At 41.7% G+C, this 21,958-nt stretch overlaps 2 protein-coding genes across 5 annotated transcripts in view; one reads left to right on the top strand and one right to left on the bottom strand.

Annotated features, from left to right (window-relative positions):
• The window catches only part of LOC309642601 (uncharacterized protein C10orf120 homolog), a gene marked incomplete at its 5' end in the record, with an annotated part of 64,665 nt that extends 52,313 nt beyond the window's left edge, over positions 1-12,352 (bottom strand). The window contains one exon of the mRNA XM_082424334.1: positions 12,152-12,352. Coding sequence (XP_082280460.1) covers positions 12,152-12,352 — 201 coding nt within the window. The remainder of the gene's footprint in view (positions 1-12,151) is intronic.
• A 207-nt stretch (positions 12,353-12,559) lies between these two features.
• Positions 12,560-21,958, top strand: part of LOC309642603 (ATPase PAAT-like) — a gene marked incomplete at its 5' end in the record, with an annotated part of 29,920 nt that continues 20,521 nt past the window's right edge. For 3 of the 4 annotated variants that reach the window (XM_082424337.1, XM_082424338.1, XM_082424336.1), the window contains 4 exons: positions 12,560-12,723; positions 13,504-13,707; positions 14,518-14,590; positions 17,414-17,620. In XM_082424337.1, coding sequence (XP_082280463.1) covers positions 12,560-12,723; positions 13,504-13,707; positions 14,518-14,590; positions 17,414-17,620 — 648 coding nt within the window. Of the gene's footprint in view, positions 12,724-13,503; positions 13,708-14,517; positions 14,591-17,413; positions 17,621-19,561; positions 20,559-21,958 lie in introns of those variants that run through there. The other variant, XM_082424339.1, reaches the window with a different exon arrangement.

The following is a 21,958-nucleotide window of genomic DNA, read 5'->3' as shown; positions in this document are numbered from 1 at the left end:
AACTGAAAAAAAAATTCACTGGAGGGGCTTACCAACAGATTTGAGCAGGGAGAAGAAAGTGAAGACAGGTCAATTGAGATTATCCAGTCTAAGGAACCGAAAGAAAAAATAAATAAAAATGAACACGGACCTTCCAATTTCCACTCCAAAATGTAAAGAGCTCGGGAACTGGCATCCTCAAAACAAGAAAAAAAATTGAGGGCTTCCCTGGTGGTGCAGTTGTTGAGAATCTGCCTGCCAATGCAGGGGACATGGGTTCGAGCCCTGGTCTGGGAAGATCCCACATGCCACAGAGCAACTAGGCCCATGAGCCACAATTACTGAGCCTGCGCATCTGGAGCCTGTGCTCCGCAACAAGAGAGGCCGTGATAATGAGAGGCCCGCGCACCGCGATGAAGAGTGGCCCCCACTTGCCACAACTAGAGAAAGCCCTCGCACAGAAACGAAGACCCAACACAGCCATAAATAAATAAATAAATAAATAAACCCAAAGTTTAACAACAACAAAAAAAAGACAACTAAACTCAACAGTTTGGTTTAATGTAATTTAAAAAAAAATTGGAACAAATTGAAAATCAACAAGTCTTCTTAAGTTAACAAGAGAATTGAAGTCACGTGGAAAATAGCCACCCCCCAAAGTTAAGAGACAGGTGAATATAGAGAATCATGGCATACAGCACACCAGGAGAAGAAGTCACTGCTGGAGCCAGCAATGGGTAGGAACAAATAAATAGTAATTGATGAATTGCTGGAGGCTGAATGAGGACTAGCTTGAGAGAGAAAACAAACAAAACAAAAAACAAAACAACAAAACAAAACCAAAAACCTCCTGGAGGCTCAGTTTTGTTTTGTTTTGTTTTTGGTGGTGGGGGGCACACTTTCATGATTGTTACCTCTAGGAACTCAATCAGGTTCTTATGGTAAAGACTGAAGAAAAAACCCCTCATGCTTTGGTCTCCAATGACACCACATTGGAGGTGGCTTTGTTGCTGCTGGGAGATAAGGTTCTGAATTTCCACTAGGCTTCTTCTGGTATCACCGCATCAGTTAGGTGGAACAGTGCCTCATCTCCACCAGATGAGGGTGGAAGTCCAGACTTCCCAAGGTCTCCACTGACACCACAGGGGCTGGGAAGGGATGCAGGTCTCAGCTCTACTCAGGCTTCTCGGGCACTAACCTGGAGAGAGGGGGTTGGGACACCTCTTCAGAGCCTGGTGAAAATGCAAGTCTAGTTTCTGCATGTAGTCTCTGCTGTGGGGGATGGGAAGGGGAGGAGAAGTGGGGCCACAGTTTTTTCTGAGGCATTTGGCTGGAACACAGCAGTTATTTCCTTCTTTCTAGGCTGCCTGCTTCCTGGTCCTTTGGCTAGAAACAACAGGCTTTTGTTGGGCTTTTTTTGTCTGCACCCACTGGTGTTTCCAGGTTGCCAGCTTCTTCAGCTCCAAGTCTGGAAATATGAAGCGAAAACAAAATCCAGGGGACGCACCACCATGTTTCCTTGGATCTCAAGGTTACTAAGCTAGTTTGTTTTCGTCTCTCCATCTGTCAGAGTCTTGTTTGTTTTATATGTTCAGGGTTTTTAGTTGCAGTTAGTGGGAAGCATAAGGAAAGGTACATCTACTCCATCTTACCAGAAGCAGAAGTCTCTCATGTGGGAGATTTTGACATCAACCCTCTACTTAATGACCAAAGCCACTGTGCCAAACCTGCTTGTCCGACCCTGAGAGTGAATGCCTCCTTAAATTGTGCACCCCAGGCACCTCACGTGTGTCATCCTAGACTGGGCCCTGTCATCTCATCATAGCTTATCTTTCCAGCCTCATTCCCCACTGCATTTCCCCACACCCAATGTATTTTCATGCCTGAGTTTTGGCTAGACGGCTCTCCAGTCTCTCTCCTCCTCTATCGGCTGAAATACTAATCCTGCAAAGCTTCACTAAAATGCCATCTCCTCTGTAAACTTTTCACTGATTCCCATCTGCCCCCCACCCCATGTTAATTGCTCCTTTCTCTCTGTATCCATGACCTTTGTTTGTACCTCTCTGAAAATTTGACTTCTGTTTGCCTTAAGGTTTTCCAGCTCCTGCTTTAACTCTGAACAGACATTTGTCTTGAGTAAAGGAACCTACTATGCTCACACTCACTGAACCCAGTACTTTGAGTTAAATTAACTGTGGGTTTCCTTCTGCTTTTTATCTCACTCAAAAATGTTTTATTTTTCCAAGTTTCTTTTCTATTCCTTCCTATTGAAGCAGCAACGATTCTGAGGGACACAGTCTTGAATATGGTAAGTCATGATTAAGGAGGTAGGCTATGTTGACTTTCATTACAGAGCTGACCACTTCATCTCTTGGTTTCCTTCTATTCCTGTAGTTACTTGACTGTTGAGTTACTTGATGACTCTGTACGTTTAAAGTGTGTTTTTTTCAAGGTGTAAGTTTCATGAGGAACGAACTCTGGATCCCCAAGTATCAAAAAGAGAGCCTAGAACCCATTAGGTGCTAGCACATGTCATGGACGATGACTCAAATACGAATTTTATCAATCTGGTAACACCTTTCCCCACCTGAGCCTCTAAATTCAGACAGAGCAATAAATTCGGACATAGCAGTAAGCCCTGACCAGTATTATTTCATTTATTGATAAGGATATTTCATATTGTGTTACCAACATTAAACTATTGGCCTGACCATTTCTAACGTGTTTTAGTAACAGCTTTCTAGAGATGACTAGGAGGAAACAGCTAAAACCTCTGTTTGGCAGATGAGGAAACTGAAGCTCAGAGAACAAATGACTCCCTTGGATCACTTAGCAAGTCACTGGCAGGACTGGAGCTAGGGCCTGGTTCTGTGATCTTTCCCTCCAGCCCCCTCCTCCCAGGTCCAACACCTTTCCAGCCCCCTGCCTTTTGAAACTGTTTGAAATGATATGTTGTTTCCTATTTCCAGTCCCCCCAACTCTATTATCCAGAGACTTTGATTTTGACTCTGAGCTGAAAGATGGGCAAAGAAATCCAGCTGCATTTCATTAGGGAAAGGGGCTGGTTATTACCATTATGTTTTCATCCTAAGAGCTATCTCATTGGCATTCACATGGCATGACTAGTCAAGAGTACTGGGGCTGATGGGGACCAGGGGCCATGTGTTCCAGATGACAAAAGGTAAGCAGTAGCTGTATTCAGAATCAGTGAGCTGAACTCTGTGATGTGATTACAAGGGCTTGTTTTCTCTCTGTGGGAAATTCTTTGTAATTCACACTCAAGGCCTTTTACCCAGGTCAGTTATTCTGCCAAGTGCCCATCCTGTGACTAACACCTGGGTCAGGTGGTTGCACACCCTCATACCTGCAAATTGTATCTATGGTGGCAGAAAGCAGCCCAGATCCCAGTCTACTGGGAGTAATCCTGTGAGGCCCCCTTACTTGGCCCAAGTTCCAGCTCTGTGCCCCTTCCGCAGCTCCTGCTCTGCTCCTGGGATTCTCATCTTTACCTTCAGACACCCGCATGGCTGAGGGCCTTGCTCACGCCTCATCATCCTGTCCATAAACAAGATGACGGTTATATTAATGAGCAACGGAGGAGTCCAAGACCAGGGAGTTTTTGGTACAACATATTTTTCCATGAGGTAAATATTAACTCGTGTAGATTTTCCCATTCAATTTTTTGTTTAATTCATTTTAATTTAGCTTAAGGATAAATGTTTATTGAACTCCTACAATGTGTCAACACTGTTTTAAGATGGGGACAACAGTAGTGCAAAAAAAAAAAAAATCAGCAGCCTTCTCCCTGTATCTTCATGTGTTCCTTTCTCTGTGTTTGTCCCAATCTCTTCTTATAAGAACACCAGTCTTATTGGATTATGGCCCACCCTAATGCCCTCGTTTTAACTCAATTACCTCTTCAAAGGCCCTATCTTCAAATACATAATATTCTGAGATACTGGGGGTGAGGACTTCAACAAGTGAATTGGGAGAGAGGGGGCACAATTCAGCCCCAAACAGATATTTTCATGGGTAACTGACCTCCTTTGTCATTTGAAATCCAAAGCTGTTGTCAGGTGAAGTAACTCTTCTTGCATGGCTACCCTGAGACTCTTGCAATTCAATTCCCTTGTCCAGGTTAATACCTGAGAGGTAAATCATTTAAATAGGCCATTTTCATCCAAATATAGGTAAAGCAAGACTTAGCGTCGCCCCAGTTCCCACATCACCACTTTCACATTCTTAAAGATAGTTCCATGCCATGTATTGGACAATTAACCTAGAATTTTAGTTTTCTGCTCATTCTGACAGGGTCTCTCCAAATGCCCTCAGAAGACACATTTCCAAGGTGGTTTTGAGGAAAAACCACAAGCGTAGACAAACCTGAATTCTTATCCTACCTTAGTCACTCTATAACTTTAGCTAAGTGACTTAACATCACTTGACTTCAGTTTTCTAGTCTGTAAAATGGGGATATCACAGCCTACTTCATACTATGGCATGATGATATTCTGAACATGAAGCACCTGGCACAGGCTTGGCACACAAGAGGTGCCCAGTAAATGCTAAATGTCAATTTCCTCTTCCCTTGTTCTTCCCATGCTCTGATCTCTCTCCTCTACTTAAACAGCAAAAATATTTCGTATTGCCCCTAATAACATCACCATTCCAGAATATTTGGAAGCCCCTCTTCTCTTTTATTTCCTAGTTTGAGAGTCAAATGGAGGTCACTTCAATAACATTTAATTAAGATAATAATATAGTGGTTCTCAAAGTGTGCCTGAGGCCAGCAGCATCAGGAGCAGTATCTGGAACTTGTTAGACATGCAAATTCTCAGGCCTCAGCTCAGAACTTCTGAGTCAGAAACTCTGAAGTGGGACCCAGCCACCTGTTTCATCAAGCCCTCTAGCTCACTGGAATGCAAGCTTATTTAAAGAACCACTGATCTATGTTTAAGAACATGGACTCTGGAGCCAAGAGTGCTAAGATTTGATTCCTCTTCCACTTTTCATTACTATGTAACCGTGTCTTAAGTGACTTCTCTGGTCATCAATTTTCACATCTACTGAATTGTAAGACTTGTAAGACTCCCTATCCAATAAACCATTGATGTCTCTGTGTCGCTGTCTCCGGGCTCTTTCTTCAGTCTCTCGGCTGGGCAATTACAAGGTCTGCAGGTCTGGAGGGCGCAGCCTAACAACCACGCAGCTAATGTTGAAGTGTGCTTATGTCCTCACAAAGTAAGCCACCAGAATTGATTTCTCCTTCCTGGAGCCCTTGGGGCGAAAAGCATTTATGATTTCTCTATGTAAAGAAAGATGAGTTTGGGACTTCCCTGGCAGTCCAGTGGTTAAGATCCCACATGCCACACAGCCAAAGGGAAAAAAAAAAAAAAAAAAGAAGAAGAAAAAAAGATGAATTTACTAGAAGATTCTTTAACTGCATTAAAAAAAAATCTGTAATGAAACCTAACTTGTGATTTGTAATCACCACATATAAAAAACCAATCATTTTCTTTTATTTTTATTTTTATTTTTTTGGGGGGGCCGCACCACGCAGCATGTGGGACCCTAGTTCCCCGACCAGGGATCAAACCCGTGCCCCCTGCCTCCAAAGCATGGAATCTTATCCACTGGACCACCAGGGAAGTCCCCCCATTTTATTTTTCTTTCTTATTTTTGGCTGAAGGGTAATGCCTTGAAGATAAGGGCATTTAAATTAGTTACTTACTTAAAATCAACTCTTATCATAAGAGCAATACATGTCTGTTATAGAAAAATAAGAAAGCAAAGACAATTTAAAGAAAAAAATTCCATAATCCAATCTACTTATGGAAAATAGCTGTTAACAACTTCACATATATATATATATAAAATCATGGGTATCTTTCCTATAGATATGCCTCAATTAAAGAATTAACTTTGGAGTAATCCTTTGTATGGGTTGTATGGGTTTACAAATGTGCGTTCTCTTTAGTATTTTACAATAATGAGCATGCCATAATTAACACTTTGATACACAAGTTTATGCATATATCTGATTATTTCATAAAGATAAATTCTTAGAACTAGAATTACCAGGTCAAGTTCCACATATTTATATAGTGTCGAACTGCTCTGAAGAAATGTGGTACTAACATAATCTTCCACTTAAGAGTGTATAACAGCAAATGTTTCTCCATATTATGTCCAGCAGTGGATAATTTTAAAATTTCTGGCTGTGGCCTTTTGAAAGGAGAACTTAACTGATTTCATTTGAAACCCTGGTTCAATTTTTTTTCCCCTCAGCCTCAGTCAAATTCATTTGCCAAACATGGTAAAATGAAAAGGGGCAAAGGGACAAGGCTTCTTAACGCCTCCATCATGGCAAATGGCTTGGCAGCTCTGAGGGCCAGCAGTCTTACAATTCTGGTCTCTCACACCATCTGATGAATAAGTTTCCTGCTGGCCTCCAGGGATACATATCAATTCCAGCCATATACAGATTTATGTGAGAATACCGCAGCTGTATGACTGGTTTATTATCAGCAATTCCCAAAGAGGGAGTGTTCCCTTTACCCCACTCGTTCACAGAAGGTTTATAGAGAGTACTATAACTAAAGCCCTTCACTGGGGTATCTCAATACACAGCACAGAGTAGGCACTGAGTAATTAATTACTCATGGAATTGATAAGACATTCTTGCTTTGCAGTTCTGTTTGTTAAGATCATAAATGAGTTGATTAAACCTTCTCTGCTCTTCCCCCAAAATGCAAATTCTTAAGAGTCAAAGGACTGACCTGGATGAAGGTGAGTAGCAGGGCACTGTCACACACCCATAAGACAGGGTGAGACCCGACTGATTTTGCTGGTAAAGATAAAACAATCCACTTCTAGATTCAGACAGTTTATTATTTACAGAGACAGTGAAAGATGTGCCAAATCCCTGTTCCACACTCCGGAAAGGATGAGACCAAAGCAAGAGAGGCTGAATGCCTGCAATGCAAGTTGTGGAGTATTCCGATGCTGAGGAGTCAGTTCTAGCCTGTAGCTAAGTGGTTTTATATTCTGAAGTTTTATTTTGGAGGGGGGAAAGGGGCGGGGAGAGGGCAAGGCAGAAAGCCTCAGAACTCATCAGAATCCAGAGACAATGAGAAACTGTCTCACGACAACCTCCCAGAGGAGAGAAAGAAGTGACAGAAGGTCCTATAACGATGATTCCTTACAAGCCTCTCATCGTCTCTTGACCTAGGAGGAGTACAAAGCATTCCGCCAAAACTCAGAATAGCCTTTGCTTGCATGGCCTATGTGGAAAGGTGCAAGGATGCCAGGACACAATGACAGTGGGATTGTTTTCTTAATTTCTCTTTAATAGTACAAATTGTAATAGTACAAAGTTAATAGTACAGAATAGTAAAAATTCTTTTTAGTACAAATTCCATTTGTAAGTACAAGCCCACTGTTTAGTATGGTCCATGAGCTAAGAATGGTTGAGCTAAAATTCAAAATAATATTTCATGACACGGAAATTACATGAAATTCAAATGTCAGTGTCCATAAAGATTTTGGAACACAGCGATACTCATTTGTTTAGAAGTTGTCTATTTTTGCTTTCATGCTACAACAGCAGAATTGAGTAGTGTCAATAGAAAGTGGCCTACAAAGCTTAAAAGATTATCTGGCCCTTTACAGACAAAGTTTGCCAATCCCTATCTAGCACCAGATATATCTTCTTAAATTGCTACACCTCCTCCTTTAATTTCTATTCAACCTGTTCTTTTGTTGTGATTTTAAACCAGCTGTCTCATATATACACTACTATGTATAAAATACATAAATAATGAGAACCTACTGTATAGCACAGGGAACTCTACTCAATGCTCTGTGGTGACCTAAATGGGAAGAAAATCTAAAAAAGAGGGGATACGTCAATATGTATACGTATAACTGATTCACTTTGCTGTACAGCAGAAACTAACACAACAATGTAAAGCAAATATACTCCAACAAAAATTTAAAAAATAAAAAACCAGCTTCATATACATATGAACAAATAAATAAATAAATAAACCAGCTGTCTCAAGTCCCAAAGTGGATAATATAAAAACTTTTTAAATAAAAAAGTAAAAGAAACGTCACCAGAAAAGGATACAAGAGTCAAAGAAATTTTTTCCATAATTGCATATTTACTGAAAAATACATCAGAGGTAATGTAAATATGACCTTCTAAAGCAAATGAAGAAATAAGAATATACTTTAACTGAAATACTAAAAAATTTTACTAAAAAGAAATTAAACGTAAACCATAAAGATATTATAAAGATATCTGTTCCCAGCATTTCCAGGTTAGACTCCTTCACTTTGGTCACAGAAGCATGTCAGGAGGTAATGGAGCCTGGCATAGACAGTACATCCTTCACACAGATGAACTGTGGCAGGGGGTGGCACAAGGGAGTTCATCTGTATTTGGTGAACTGCCACAATATTATTCTCTAAGGCTACATAACTTAAGTATCTAACAACTAAAGGGTTAAGAGATATCAGATTTTTCAGGATTATCTTCTTCCAAACTCTGTTATATGCCTTTTGTGTCAAAGTCATTGCTTTCAATATTTTTCTTCAATGCTCTAAAGATATATTTTTAAAAATTAGATTTGTGGTTTTTTCTAAGTCCATTTGTTAGATTCATCAGGGTGTTCTGTCTGGAAGTTTTCTACTGAGGCAAATCATACCATGTGACCTCTCTCAATTCCTATCCAATCCCTTCCTCCCCTAACTGTTCTATAAAATGCAATGAGGCTAAAATAAATCAAGGAGAACAAACTGCAAACTTGTCACCATATTGCCACTTTCTGACCTCGTCAGTGACTAACTAACTAGACCTTAAAGGCTTAAAAGTTGTCTATTCTACCATACACTAAGATAGTGGTGGGAAGATGGACAGTAATAGAAGCTCTTAATCTTTTTGTGTCATGGAGAAACTTAGTCTGGTGAATCCTATGGACCCTTTCAGAATAACACATTTAAGTATTTAACATAAAATACATAGGATTACAAATGAAATCAAGCAAATTGAAATCATCACAAAATATTTTAAAAACCAAATGTATAATATAGTAGTATATGTGCTTCTTTACAATTAGACTCAATGCCCAGAATACTGACGGGTTTAATAACTACCACACACAAATCATGCCAATGTAGAGTTCATTATATAACTATACGTATTTGTCAAAAGGCAAAGAATTATACACTAAAATTTGTGACTCTTTATGTTGACTATACCTTAATGAAGCTGACTTATAAAAATAAAAATTTATAGTGGTAGTCTAATAACTATAAGTTTGAGGTTTTGATAAAATTTTGAGACAGCTCTAAGAATACTAATGTGATGTGAAAATGTCATTTATTTTAGTGACAAGGCGATAGGTGTTTCTAAGTCTACTAATTCTACTGTGGCTAGTTTTACTAATCATTAAACTGTTACATTTCAGTATGAGGTTAACAAAAATAAAGATGGGAATATCCTTCCCAATTTGGGTTGATGGCCCCCATGAAATATATACACGGAATGTATACAGACAGTACACAGAAGGTAGTGAGACTAGAGAGTAGTGAGACTACTTGCAGAGATAAACAGAGTATCTGTGGACATAGCTGAGGATAAGCAGCCCTTAGGAATCAGAAGGGTCTGCATGCCATAGTCACGCCTCCTGCTTGCTTACTCTCACGAGGACATCCACTCCTCAACTTGTATACAGCCAGCCCAAGAATTCTCCAACAGTAAAGAACCAAGAGAAGTTACAGAGGTCTACTTCCAAGCCCCCAAGTTCTTCATGGGCATGACATTCCCCTGTATCACAGGTGCTAGCTTTGCCATGGCAACACCAAGCATGCGGCCAAACACCTGGCTACAACTAGAAATGGATTCTCCTGGTTCAGTCTAGGACCATATCCTTCCCCCAAACCCCGACGTCCCACAGTCCAGTAAGGAGTCAGTGGAAACAATGGGCAGAAAAGTGACGCGGGGGTGTTGGGCCAACAAGGAAGGGCTTCTATTGTTATCCCTATCAATTCCATACAAAAACCCTCTACCAGGTGTAAAATACTACCTAATTTCCATAAGTATACACATGGTAGGAAACACAAATGTGAGAATTATTTTATAAAGTCCCAAACCACAAGAGAATCATAGTACCTCAAAAGTGTAGTTCAGAGGAATTAGTGATTAATTCTGTAGCACAGTGGAGGTCTGTACTTGCTTTTGAATATAAACAGAATTTTCCCTGCTATCCAAAAGGAAAAGCGTTGCAGATAGAGGGAAAAGCATGTGCAAAGGTAGAGGAGAATGGGAGGCAGGCAGGAGTAAGAGTACCAAAGGCTTTGTACACCATGCTAATGAGTGATGTGACTCAGTCTGGCGCAGCAAACACCAGAAGGATCAGAGGGCAATGCAGAGAATGAAATGGAGGTAATTAAAATGAAGGCTCGGGAATTCCCTGGCAGTCCCGTGATTAGGACTCCCCGCTTTCACCGCCGGCGCCCGGGTTCGATCCCTGGTCGGGGAACTAAGGTTCTGCAAGCCGTGTGGTGTGGCCAAAAAAAAAAAGGCTAAAAGACCAATAAAGAAAACCCTGGAACTTTTCAGCTGAAAGTCAGTGCTGGAAAACAGAAAAAGCAGAGATGGAGAAAAAGAGGAAAGTTTTCCTTAAAAAAAAAAAAGGAGGGGGGAACTCAAGACAGTGATTTATTGGATATATGGGAATAAAAGAGGGGGAACCACAGAAGTCTTTAGTTTTCTGACCTATGGTCTTTCAGCTTTATTTAAGGAAGCCAACATCCAGTTGCTAATATTGATTTTGCTCATAAATTGCAGATTGGTATTTCTGAAGAAGAGCCAGTTTTCCTTTGGACCGTGCAAACAGTCTAACATGGAGCAAAGTTACCTTTCGACCACAAGAGGCAGGACATACATGACAAATACACTGCTTACCGTTAAGTCTGGGGGACTAATCTTTGCAATCATTAAAACCAGAATATTTACAGTCAAGGACTTTTAACTTTATAAATTCTGTACCTATCAGATCTGTGGTAGGTTTCTCTTTCAATCTTCCTAAGTCCATCCAACAAACACTCTGGATAATTACTTATAGAAAAATACATTAATAATTTTTCTAGCACCACTCCACAAGTACGTAAAAAGAAGGCAAAAGAGCACTGTATTCTCATTAGGTAAATATCCCAACATTACAACTCAGATGAAAATTTAATAAAAAGAAAATAAAAATTACTTTGCCCAGAAAACCCATAGTAGGAAGTACTAAGACAAAACTAACGTGAGGCAAGATTTCTTTTTTCTTTCTTTCTTTTTTTTTCTTTTTTTGGCCACGCCACACGGCTTCCAGGATCTTAGCGCCCCGGCCCGGGATGTGGGTTCCAGGCCACCGCAGTGAAAGCGCCGAGTTCTAACCACTGGACGGCCAGGGAATTGCCGTAGCAGAGTTCGATGTCTATTTCCTACACAGAACACCACCAGAACTACAGAAGTGACGGGCCAAATTTGCAGAATGCTGACATTACAAGTGTATTTTACTCTACTTTGCACTTCTTCACAAGGTGCGGCTGAAAGGGGCAGAAAAGCATCATAGGCCTTCCTATCCCGGAGGCATCTGGAAAGGGTCACCCGCTCCCACTTCTCCGGACCCAAAGCTTCAGGGTCCTTCAGTCCAGCTCGCATTCTGCTCCACCGCAGACCCGAGGCCGCCGTCCTGCTCGCTCTGCCCGGGGCCGGGAGGGCAGACCCCACCCCCCTTCGGGCCCAGGCCTTTCTCCACCTTCCACCCGGCCCGGGGGACACGAGGGTGGCCCGGGCCACCTGACAGGGCGAAGCCCCAGGGCCACAGACCTTCCTCACACGCCACCCGCCCCGGCCCCACACCAAGGGGAACACCGTCCCAACCTCCTCCTCAGCTAAAGCCGAACGACCGGCACCCACCGGACACCCTCGGAGGAGAGAGCGCGTCTGCGGCGCGGGCTGAGGGCTTCCTGAAAAGCCGACTCCACCGCCCGGCCGCCGCGTCCCCAGCCCCCCGCACCCCACCGCACTCCGCGGAAAGGCTCGGCGTCCGCGCCACAGACAGCGAGGGTCGGGACGAGGTCCTTCAGGTCTCGAGAGCCACGACACCACACCTACCTCACGACGTACTCTCCTCACCGCACCAATCCTGCGGGTCAGCCCAGCCACCGTCATCCACACATTTCTGAGGCCAACGTCAAACCACCACTGGGTTCCCACGGGCACCGCACCGCGCCTGCGCACAGCCCAGCAGCTAGACCAGGCTGTCAGTGCGCATGCGCCGGACTCCAGCTCTCCACCCGCCCCCCCCACCCGCATATTTTGAATGCTCCGCCCAAACCGGCCGGCGCGCGCATGCGTGTTTACAGTAGCTGGTCTCTCCCGACCCCGGCGAGAAGCGGCGGCTCTGGGGTTTGCAGCCGGACGAGACGGAAGTTGCTCTGTTCCTTTACAGTCCCTCAGTCTGGTGGAAATTAAAGAGCTGTAAGAGAGGTTCCGGAGCTGGCCTGGCGTGTAGGTGGCCAGATGGAGACCGAGACCGTACAGCCGCCACTGACCCGCCGCCCGACGCTGGCCTCTTCCTGGGATGCCGCGTGCGGAGCCCTGGCCCAGAGTCTCCATCTCACCCGGTCTGGTCTCGGCGCCCGGGACGCCGACTGGGAGGAGCTGCTGGCGCCGCCTGCCACCGGGTGCGCCGGGCCGGCGGGGACTGGGGTTGTGCTCGGTGCCAGCCACGCTCCTGGGGGAGCCGGGAGGGGAGGCGGGGGCCGTGAGGGGAGAGGGTCTGGGCCCGGAGCCGAGCCGGTGACGGGTCTGTGCGGGCGGCGAGGGCGAGGGGGCAGGTCCCGGGTAGCGGGAGGGTGGGGGCGGGCCCGCGGGAAAGAGGAGGCGACTCCGGCGTGAGCGTCGGACGCAGGGGGGACTGGGGGTAGGTGACCTGAAGACTCGGCATTTCACCCCCTTCCCCCTTGTGTCCGTCATGTCGGCTCCTGAGGCCCCCTGTCGGGATCAGAACCGCCTTTCTATCCCGAAACAAAAACCTCCTGTCGACCAAAATAGGCATTAAAAACAAAATCCAGATGTCGAAAATCTTCATCAGCTTAGTTTTGAAAATGGCACACTTTGGTCCTTTATTCTATTCTGCACCCCGCCCCACCCCCACTTCTGAACTGTTTTTTAACTTACACTAGCTGCCCAGTCCATATAGTTCATTAACTGGACAGGCAATTATAGGAAGTCGCTTAGAATGTATTACAGACGTCAAGGGAAAAGAGAGTGGAGAGCCCTCACGTCTAAAGCATCATTTCCTTATGAATTCTGTATTGAGCATTTCGTCAGTGTTTTGCAAGGCGCTTGGACTGCAAATGCAAATGTAAATGAATAGGATAACATGTCAACCCCTGTGGCCCATTAAGTGGGTTAATGACAGTGTTCAGAGAACTGTATAATAGTCTTCATTTTCTTTTCAGCCAGGATCTGGTGATTTTGCAAAGGAACGTGAACAGCCAAGATGAAAACCCCTGCTTCCTTTACCTGAGATGTGACCCTCCTGGAGGTGAAGAAATCGTTTCTATTGGCATTTTAAGTTCAGCAAGAAATATGGAAGTATACTCAGGAGAGGAGTACTGTGGAACCAGTAGGGGCAAGAATGTTTGTAATGTTCTGGATAACAGGTTTGTGATGTATGCATGTGGAAGTGTTCTTCTGAAGTAATGTTTTATTTTCTTGAGCTTTTGTGATATTTATTGATTCTCTGACATTGGTGCCAGATACTAGGGGAGAGAAGATAAAAACATACCAGCAGACATAGAAGTTTAGACCTTTAGGGATCTTAAAGACAGTCTAGATCAGCCTAGTTGTTTTTATAAATGTGGAAATTGAGAGCTAGTGGAAGAGAGAGAAGTTGGTAAAAGATCATAGCTAGTTAGTGGAAGACTATGATCAGATGAAGTTCTGGTAAGTGTTTCTTGTCTGTTTTCTTTAACTCACAACGATCTGTTTTCCAAAAATTAAGTTGTCTATCAGTCTGGAACTCTGAACATTTTCCTGTAGGAAACTCTTTACGCATAGTGTGTGAGCCCAACACTGTGCCATACCAGCATACTTAACCCATTATTATACTTCTTGTTTTTTTTTCTGATTTCTTACAAAGATTCTGACCTAATCTCTCCTTAATACGAATCAAAATATGAAGTGTTTTATATACCGTGCATGTTGGATATAACGGGTATGTTATTGAGCTTTACTGTGCTGCATGAGCATACATTTGATATCTAATTTCATTTTCTCATATAGCTAGTAAGTGGCAGATGTTGTCTTTGTAGCCAGTGCACTTCAGTAGGAAGTCCCAGCTGTTTATGCCTCACCAGGAAAACTGAATCTCAGGATTTAAATATTGTCCTGGAAACCTTTATTTTTAAATGTAACTATTAAAAGTGATAGTATGTGAAATTTTTTATAAGTTAATTATTTTTTATTTTTAGTGAACATGAAAAGATTATTTTGTACAAAAAATATCTAAAATTGGAGTCTTCCACACATGCTTGTAAAGTAAAGGTAAGTCATTCCTAAATATCATTTAGTCATTCCTAAACTAATTTAAAAACTACAGTTGTCCTCCTATTATATAAACTTATTTTCTGTAGGTTTGGTAATGTAGTTAGTCCAACTTGGTCCCTGGTTTTAGTTCAGAAATACTCAGTAAACATGTAAAAAGAAATTCTTTTCTAAAAAATTATCAACATTCTTCTGTTAAAATGTGACCATTTATTAGCTACAGTTGTAACCAAAAGTGGTGTCCAGCTGCTCACCACTCAAGAGCCAATAAAGAGGCAAGGTTGGTGGACAGGAAAGTTTGCTTTGTTTTGGATGCCGGCAACAGCAGGGGTGGGGCGTTGGGGGTGCTGGACTCCTGTCTGAAGGCCGACTCCCCCCACTGACCATCAGGGGACGAGAGCTTCTATAGACAGAGGGAGGGGGCTGCATGCAGAAACAGCACAGTCAGCTCTGACAGTCATCTTGAACTTGGTCATGTGGTGGGCTGACCAGCATCATCTTGATTGTTCTTCAGTTCCAGGGTCGGTTTGTTCACTTTTCCTTGAGGCCAGTTCCCGGAATTGTGGCAGCTTATGTCATGGGTACAGTCTTGTCATCATGTAGTTAATTTCCTCCACCTGGCGGGGGTTTCAATATCTGTAAGATAGCTCGCAGGATGTGGCTCAGAATATGATCTATAGCCCTTGAGGAGGAACTAAAGGTCCTTGACTTTGCTTACTGACTAAACAATTATTGTTTTGTCCTGTTGACTGCTTTTCTTTGCTTCTCCATTTTCGCACTTCTCTGATTAAACTTATTCTTTGGCTAAAGTTTTTCCACAGACCAAAGGCAGGCTGAGGACATGGGGGGCAAGGACCATGGGGTCCTGCTCCATTTCCTAGTAATGTCATGTACTGTTGTTAGTACAGCAGTATTGTACTTTTGAGCCTTAAAAAACTGAGTTAAAAACATTTTTTATCTTTATATAAAACTTAGGTGCCAAGAAAACCACAAGCAGTTTTGGTCCCCAAATCTAGAAGGATAGGACACAATCAGGGAGGATTCAGACGTGGGCACCACAAAGTTAAAGGAGTTTGGATTGGTGTCTTCAGCCTGAAAAATATTATTAAGGTGAACTTTACTAAGGTCATCAGATCTAAGGAAATGGTACTGAGCTGGAAATCAAAAGCCCTATTTTTTTTTTTAATTTTTATTGGAGTAGAGTTGATTTACAATGTTTTGTTAGTTTCAGGTATACATCAAAGTGAATCAGTTATACATATACATATTTCCACTCTTTTTTACATAAGCCCTGACTGTTAAATGAGCTCTCTTGCTGACTAGCACAATAACTTTGGGCAAGTTCCTTCACCTTTTTCAAGCTACCTTATGGGTAGTATTAGGGAACTGAAGAAAATTCTTGGATTGATTATTTTTAATTTCTCAAATTCTTTGCTGATTATTACTTACAGAAGAGCACAGAACTGATTATCACAAGATGTTGTTTTAGATGTATATACTAATAGTTTCTAAATTCATTTAAATAAGGCAATTCATTCATCCAACAAATACTGGAGTGCCTATTGATGCCAGATACTGTACTTGGCATTCAGGAATTGGCAATTATGAAATAAATTGGAATGAAGGCCTCACATCGCAAATATTATAGTGGGCAAGACAGATAATAGGTTGACTCAGTGTGCAAAATAGGTACTACATTCGCTAGTGAGAAAGGCTTGGGGGTTAAAAAGCAGAACAGGGATAATATGGAGGTTGGAATGGGTGTTTACATTTCATGAGGTATTTACTTACTTGTTGATGACGGTCACATCTTTGGTACCGCACTGAGTTTTTAGATCATGGGTCTGTATTCGCCTGTGTCTTTGTGTGAGGTATGGGTTTGTTGTGTCTGTGAAGGTGAATGGTATTTAAAACTGTGCTGTGGAAGTACCAGGGAGTGAAAGAGTGTTTCATTTAGGGAAATCCTTGGGTTTGTGTGAAAGCTTCTTCTGGGCCAATAGTATATGTAAGTTAAAAGTAATAGTTACTGAGCACTTACTCAGTGATATACACTGGAAATTTTAACACATAATCCTCATAACAACTGTGTGAACTCATTGTACTCCTGACTCAAGTTTGGCATTTGCCCATGGTCACCCAGGCAGAGCCATCACTGAACTCAGGTCTGTCTGATTCTGAATGCTGTTTTCGTTCCACTTTGCTACTTTGTCGCCCTACACCACACGTGAAATGTCTTTTGCTCTAGAAGCAGGGACAACATGAAGAAGCATAAAGCATTGCAAGAGCTACTGGGATAGAAGCCAGAAGAAACAGGCTCAGAGCTCAACTTTGCTAATTGGGCGTCTTTTGCAAGTTAAAAAAACCACCCTGAACTCGTATTTTTATGTGTAAACTGTTGAGCTCTCTTAGGTTGTATTGATATTCCCTACAGTTCTAAATTCTAAAATCCTGACTTATTTATATTTAGTATTTCACAAACACTTTGCATGGGACACTGGACAGTCTTACTTTGTATTAAATAATACTATAGCAAGTTTCAGTATGTTAAGATCTCAGATTGGTATAGTTTATCTTTAATTCCCTAAACTAAGTAAGTAAAACATTATTTATACATAATCTTTTATTTAAAAAGGACTTTTTGCATTTACATTGTTTTTTTGAGTCTTTTTTTGACTATGAGTGTTCTAGAGAAACCTTTAAAATGTACTTGAAGTTAATTTTTAGATTCTTGAATGCTTCACTCTTCAGTATTAACAAGAAATGACTTTAAATGATAATTATTTTTATTATCATTAATTTTGCTGAACTTTTGTATTATAATAGCTGCTCTCCTTCGGTGAAAAGCAGTGTGTGTTCATCAGTAAAGTTGTGGTACATGTGAGGCCAGTTTCAGCAAATTCTTCAGCAGGCTCTCCTGCTCTAGGATCAAGGATAGATCTGGAGAGGGTCCAAACCATCATGGAGTCCATGGGGTCAAAGTTGTCATCTGGAGCTCAGCAATTGATGAATATGGTTATTTTCCAGCAACAGGTGAGTAGAAATGGATTTCTTTCCGGATACTGTTAAAATTCTTTAAATGATGTCTTCTTATAAGGACATGTAGAAACATAAATCTTTTTATTTCAACTTTTGTTATTGATTTAACTATTCACTTTACTAATTTTCCAGAAATAACATTCTGTAGACCTACTCTCTTGCAAAAAAAAATTTCTATTACAGACTTCACAATTTTCCATGAATTCACTCATTTATTCATTCAGCAAGTATTTATTTAGCCCCTTCTTAGTGAGTACCACAGTTTTGGTTACTTTAGAAGATTCAAAGATGAATTAGTCGATAGCCTGTTGTTAAGGCTCTCTGTAGTCTTGTTAGGGGAGTCAGGGCATCTAAGTGGGGAATGATGAGGAATGCTAGGAGAGGCTTATTAAAGGAAGTAGCATTTTATCTACGCCTTTAAAGAGGAAGGGTGGGATTAGGCAAGTAAATTTGGAGGGATGCAACTTAAGAGATAGAGACAAGTATGGATTAAATCTTAAGTGCTAGAGGAATAGGATGTAGCTAGGAAATGAATAGAAGTTCATTTCTCTGGAGTGAAGAAGTGACAGGAAGTTTCAGGTAGACTGGGGCTGGATCTTAGAGGATTTTGACTGATGTTATAAAGTTTGTGGGTATTTTTTAGCTCTGTTTTAATAAATTTAATCAGCTATTATGTGTAAGATGAGTCAGTAGGAAAGATGCGTCAGCAGAAAGTGAGGCTACAAGAAGGAAAGCAGCTCTGTTATTTCCGTCATCCAGAGGAGAGTTACTGAGAGTCTAAACTTGGAAGGAGTAACCTGATGCTGGATTGTGAGAGGCTACAACAGTGGGGCCATTGGCACTTGACAACTAACTTAATATGGGTTCTGTGGGAGAAAAACAGAATCAAACGTGAAACTAAAGTTTTGAAAATGGTGATACCATAATATACATGGAACCCAAGGTGGGAAGCAACTTGGGGGAAAGGAGTTTAATTTGGGAGTGTTGAGTTTTAGATGTGAATGACAAATGTCCTGGGATGATGTTGTGAGGCTTTGGAAACACAGGTGGGGCTGGTGGAGTGGAGGGGGGTTTGGGAGAAGCATGCCTAGTAGATGATGGGGAAGGGGGTGAGGGGAGAGACCGGAGCCAGGAAGGAAGACCCTGGGAGAGTAGGAGCGTTTGCTAAGAATACGGGGAGAGGAAAAAGGAACCACAAGAGCAGGACACAGCAGTGCTTAAGAGTCACAAGAGATCTGATGTCAGGAGACCTGGATTCAAAGGTATTAGTTCTGTGTTATTTGGCATTGCTTCCTCTCTTTGAGGATAAATTTCTTCGTGTTTGCAATCTAAACGATAATACTGGTAAGATCACAGGATGAAAGTTTAAAACCAATAATACGAATTTTAAAACTTATATAACTTTCTTGAGATTTGCCAATATTAATTTAGGACGAGTATTGTTGGATCAACAGGCAGACATAGGAGAACAGGAGAGTTGATGATGATCTTGGAAAGCATGGAAAGGAGAGCTTTAAAGTGAACAGGGTCCATACTCTTCTTCCGCTGGCACTATTACCTCACCTCCACACCTCAGGAGGTTCCTACCTGGCCCTCCTGCTCCAGTGCTCCCTCTCCGCAGTGCAGCCAGAATGATCTCAGAGGGTAAAGCAGACTCGACTTCCCCTGTGCAAAGCCCCCTGACTGCTCCCCTTGACACTCAGAACTAATCCAGAGTCCTTACCCTCTCATCTAAGATCTGGGCCCTCGTTACCTCCTCAGCCTCACCTCCTGCTGCATCTCCTTAGATGCCTTGCTCTAGACATTCTGATGTGGGTATTCCACAAATATCCAGACGTGCTCCCACCTCAGGACCTTTGCCCTCTTAACTGTTCTCTTTGGCCAGAATCCTCTCTTCCTGACCTTAGCAAGACTGCCTTTTTCTTGTTATTTCAGCCTCATCTTAAACGTTCCATCTTGAATGACACCTTCCCTAACCACCCTGATTGAAATATTAGCCTTTTCCTCCAAATCTGTATCATATTTTCATCAGCGCTTTCTTGCCTGTTTTTGTTTATGAGTTGTTCTGTGTCTCTCTTTAAAATATAAGCTTTGTGCAAAGAGGACCTGTCTGTCTAGTTTATGGCTCCGAGGAAATTTTATATAATATATATGCCCTTTGGATTATCAACTAAGTACTCCTTGGAGATCTTCAGGGGGTCAGTTTGAATTGTGATGAGATGGAAACCAGATTTTGAGGGATTAGTTAGTAAATGGGTAGTTAGAATGTGGAGGTAGCCAGGGTTAAGTGGGTTGTTTGAAAAATCAGAGAGATAAGGAACCTGCCGGTATCAGAATCCCTTGGAATGTTTATAAAGTGCAGAATCCTGGCCCTCACCAGTGACCTGAAACGCTGAGGATGTGATCCAGGACTCACCTATTTTATACAGGCAATGCCAGATGAGTCTTATGCATAGCATATTTTAAGAACAGATGTTTGAGGGGAAGGATCCAGTGGACATAGAGATTAAACATTTAAAAACAGAAGAAATTTTTTGTGTGTGGAAAATTTTGGAAACATTAGAGAGGGTTAATGAATTAAGTAAAATCAGTTCATGGACTGATTTTTATGTTTTAAAACCTTGACTTTGGAGAAGAAATGACATGAATAGTAGTTTGTGGGGGTTTTTGCCCATGTTTTCAGGGTTTTTTGTTTAATTCCCCAAACAATACATTTTCTTTGCTGTGTAATTTCCGTCCATTCACAAGTGCATAAGGTGTATTGTAAGCGTGCTCTCCCAGCTCTCATCCTAGTCCCAAGCGTGGTGTGTGTCCTTGTCGCATCTTCTGTCGTATAGAAACACAAGTCCTCCAACCAACAGCACGTGTGTGGTAACCCCCCAACACACGTGCTAAATCATTATCTATGGGGACATTTGGTAAACCCCCTGGGGGAGAAAGAAGGTGATCCTGTTAAATCGTCTTTGAAACATGCTAATAAAAGTCTTCTTCCTCGTGGGGAGGCTGTATTTATGGAATGATTCTCACAGGATATACCTGGTTCTCTAGGATTGCTTTTGTCCACAAACAAGGAATCCATGGAATGTCTTCCTGGAAAGTGTCATATAAGCTCTGTAACTATCTATTAAGAATAAAGTAGGGATGTTTCATGATCAGAACCTCTCCTTCTATGGAAGGGGTGTAAACCACACACTGTTGGGGACCTTCATATGTTAATTGGGGCAGGGCCTGTCCTGATGAGGAAAGAAAGGACCTGGGGAACAGCTTTCTAGACTCCCTGCTTCACCTTTGCCTTGTGGTTCCTTGTTTTCTGGAAAGTTTCTTAAAGGGATTTCTTATTTCCTTGTATTTGAAGTTCACATGTGCTGACTTCGATTTGTTTTTGCTTTAGCAATTTAGAATAATTGAGTAGGAATTCTGAATCAAAGTGCCTGGCATATAGTTGTCATTTAACGTTACCTGAGGGAAAGCTGTGCCCCATTTTCTCAACAAAAATATATTCAGTTATTCAAGATTTTCACTGTTTACCTTTTTCATCTGAAAAGATAAAAACATCTTTTTTTCTTGCTTTTTCAAGGTGATACTTTTTGTATTTTATGGTAATTAAAAAAGTTAAAGACAGACCTTTCAGAAATCCTACAAGATGTTCAGAGATACTTATTTTTTTCAGAAATCTGAGGGTATGTTTGCAAATTTGTATTTGTCTTGTTCACTGTCTTATTTCCAGTCCCTGAAACAGTACCTAACACAGAGTAGATTCCTGGTAAATATTTGTTGAATGAATGAGTTTGGGGCTGGCTTTATCCAAGAATCATTTATTAGAATATTCAGAAAATATATGGACTGAGTGTTTTCAGCTAATCTTGTATAATATTTTTCTCAGTCTCTCTAACTAGATACTGAGCAACAGTAAGTATGAGATGATATTCCCTATAAGAATCCCTAGTAGAGTTCTGTGTTTAGAAGTTAAGATGGAGGTGTATAACTTAGTTAGATAGGCTAGAGGTAGTTTTGCTTTTCTCTTGTGGAAAAATTGAAGAGCATAGCAAGAACATGGCCCTGGATAGGAGACAGTGTAACCCGCTCTCAAAGGTGAGCCTGAGTTTTCTCAGGAAATAATATAGCATAGCCGGTTGAGTTGAGGCCACAAAACATAATCATTACCCTACAGATTATTAAGGCAGACTTAGCCAAAAGGTAGCTCACTTTAGTCATTGAAAGTGTTACAAAAGTACTCATATAACATCATACTTTAAGTATGTAACTATCTGGTCTATCTTTCAATGAAAATAAATTGCATATTCTTAGGTTGAATTACTATATGTGACGGTG

Source organism: Balaenoptera physalus (assembly GCF_965194825.1).
Source record: "Balaenoptera physalus genome assembly, chromosome: 14".
In the NCBI taxonomy this organism is placed as follows: Eukaryota; Metazoa; Chordata; class Mammalia; order Artiodactyla; family Balaenopteridae; genus Balaenoptera; species Balaenoptera physalus.
The sequence above is the reverse complement of the archived record's forward strand: the minus strand, read 5'-3'. Positions and strand labels throughout refer to the sequence as shown.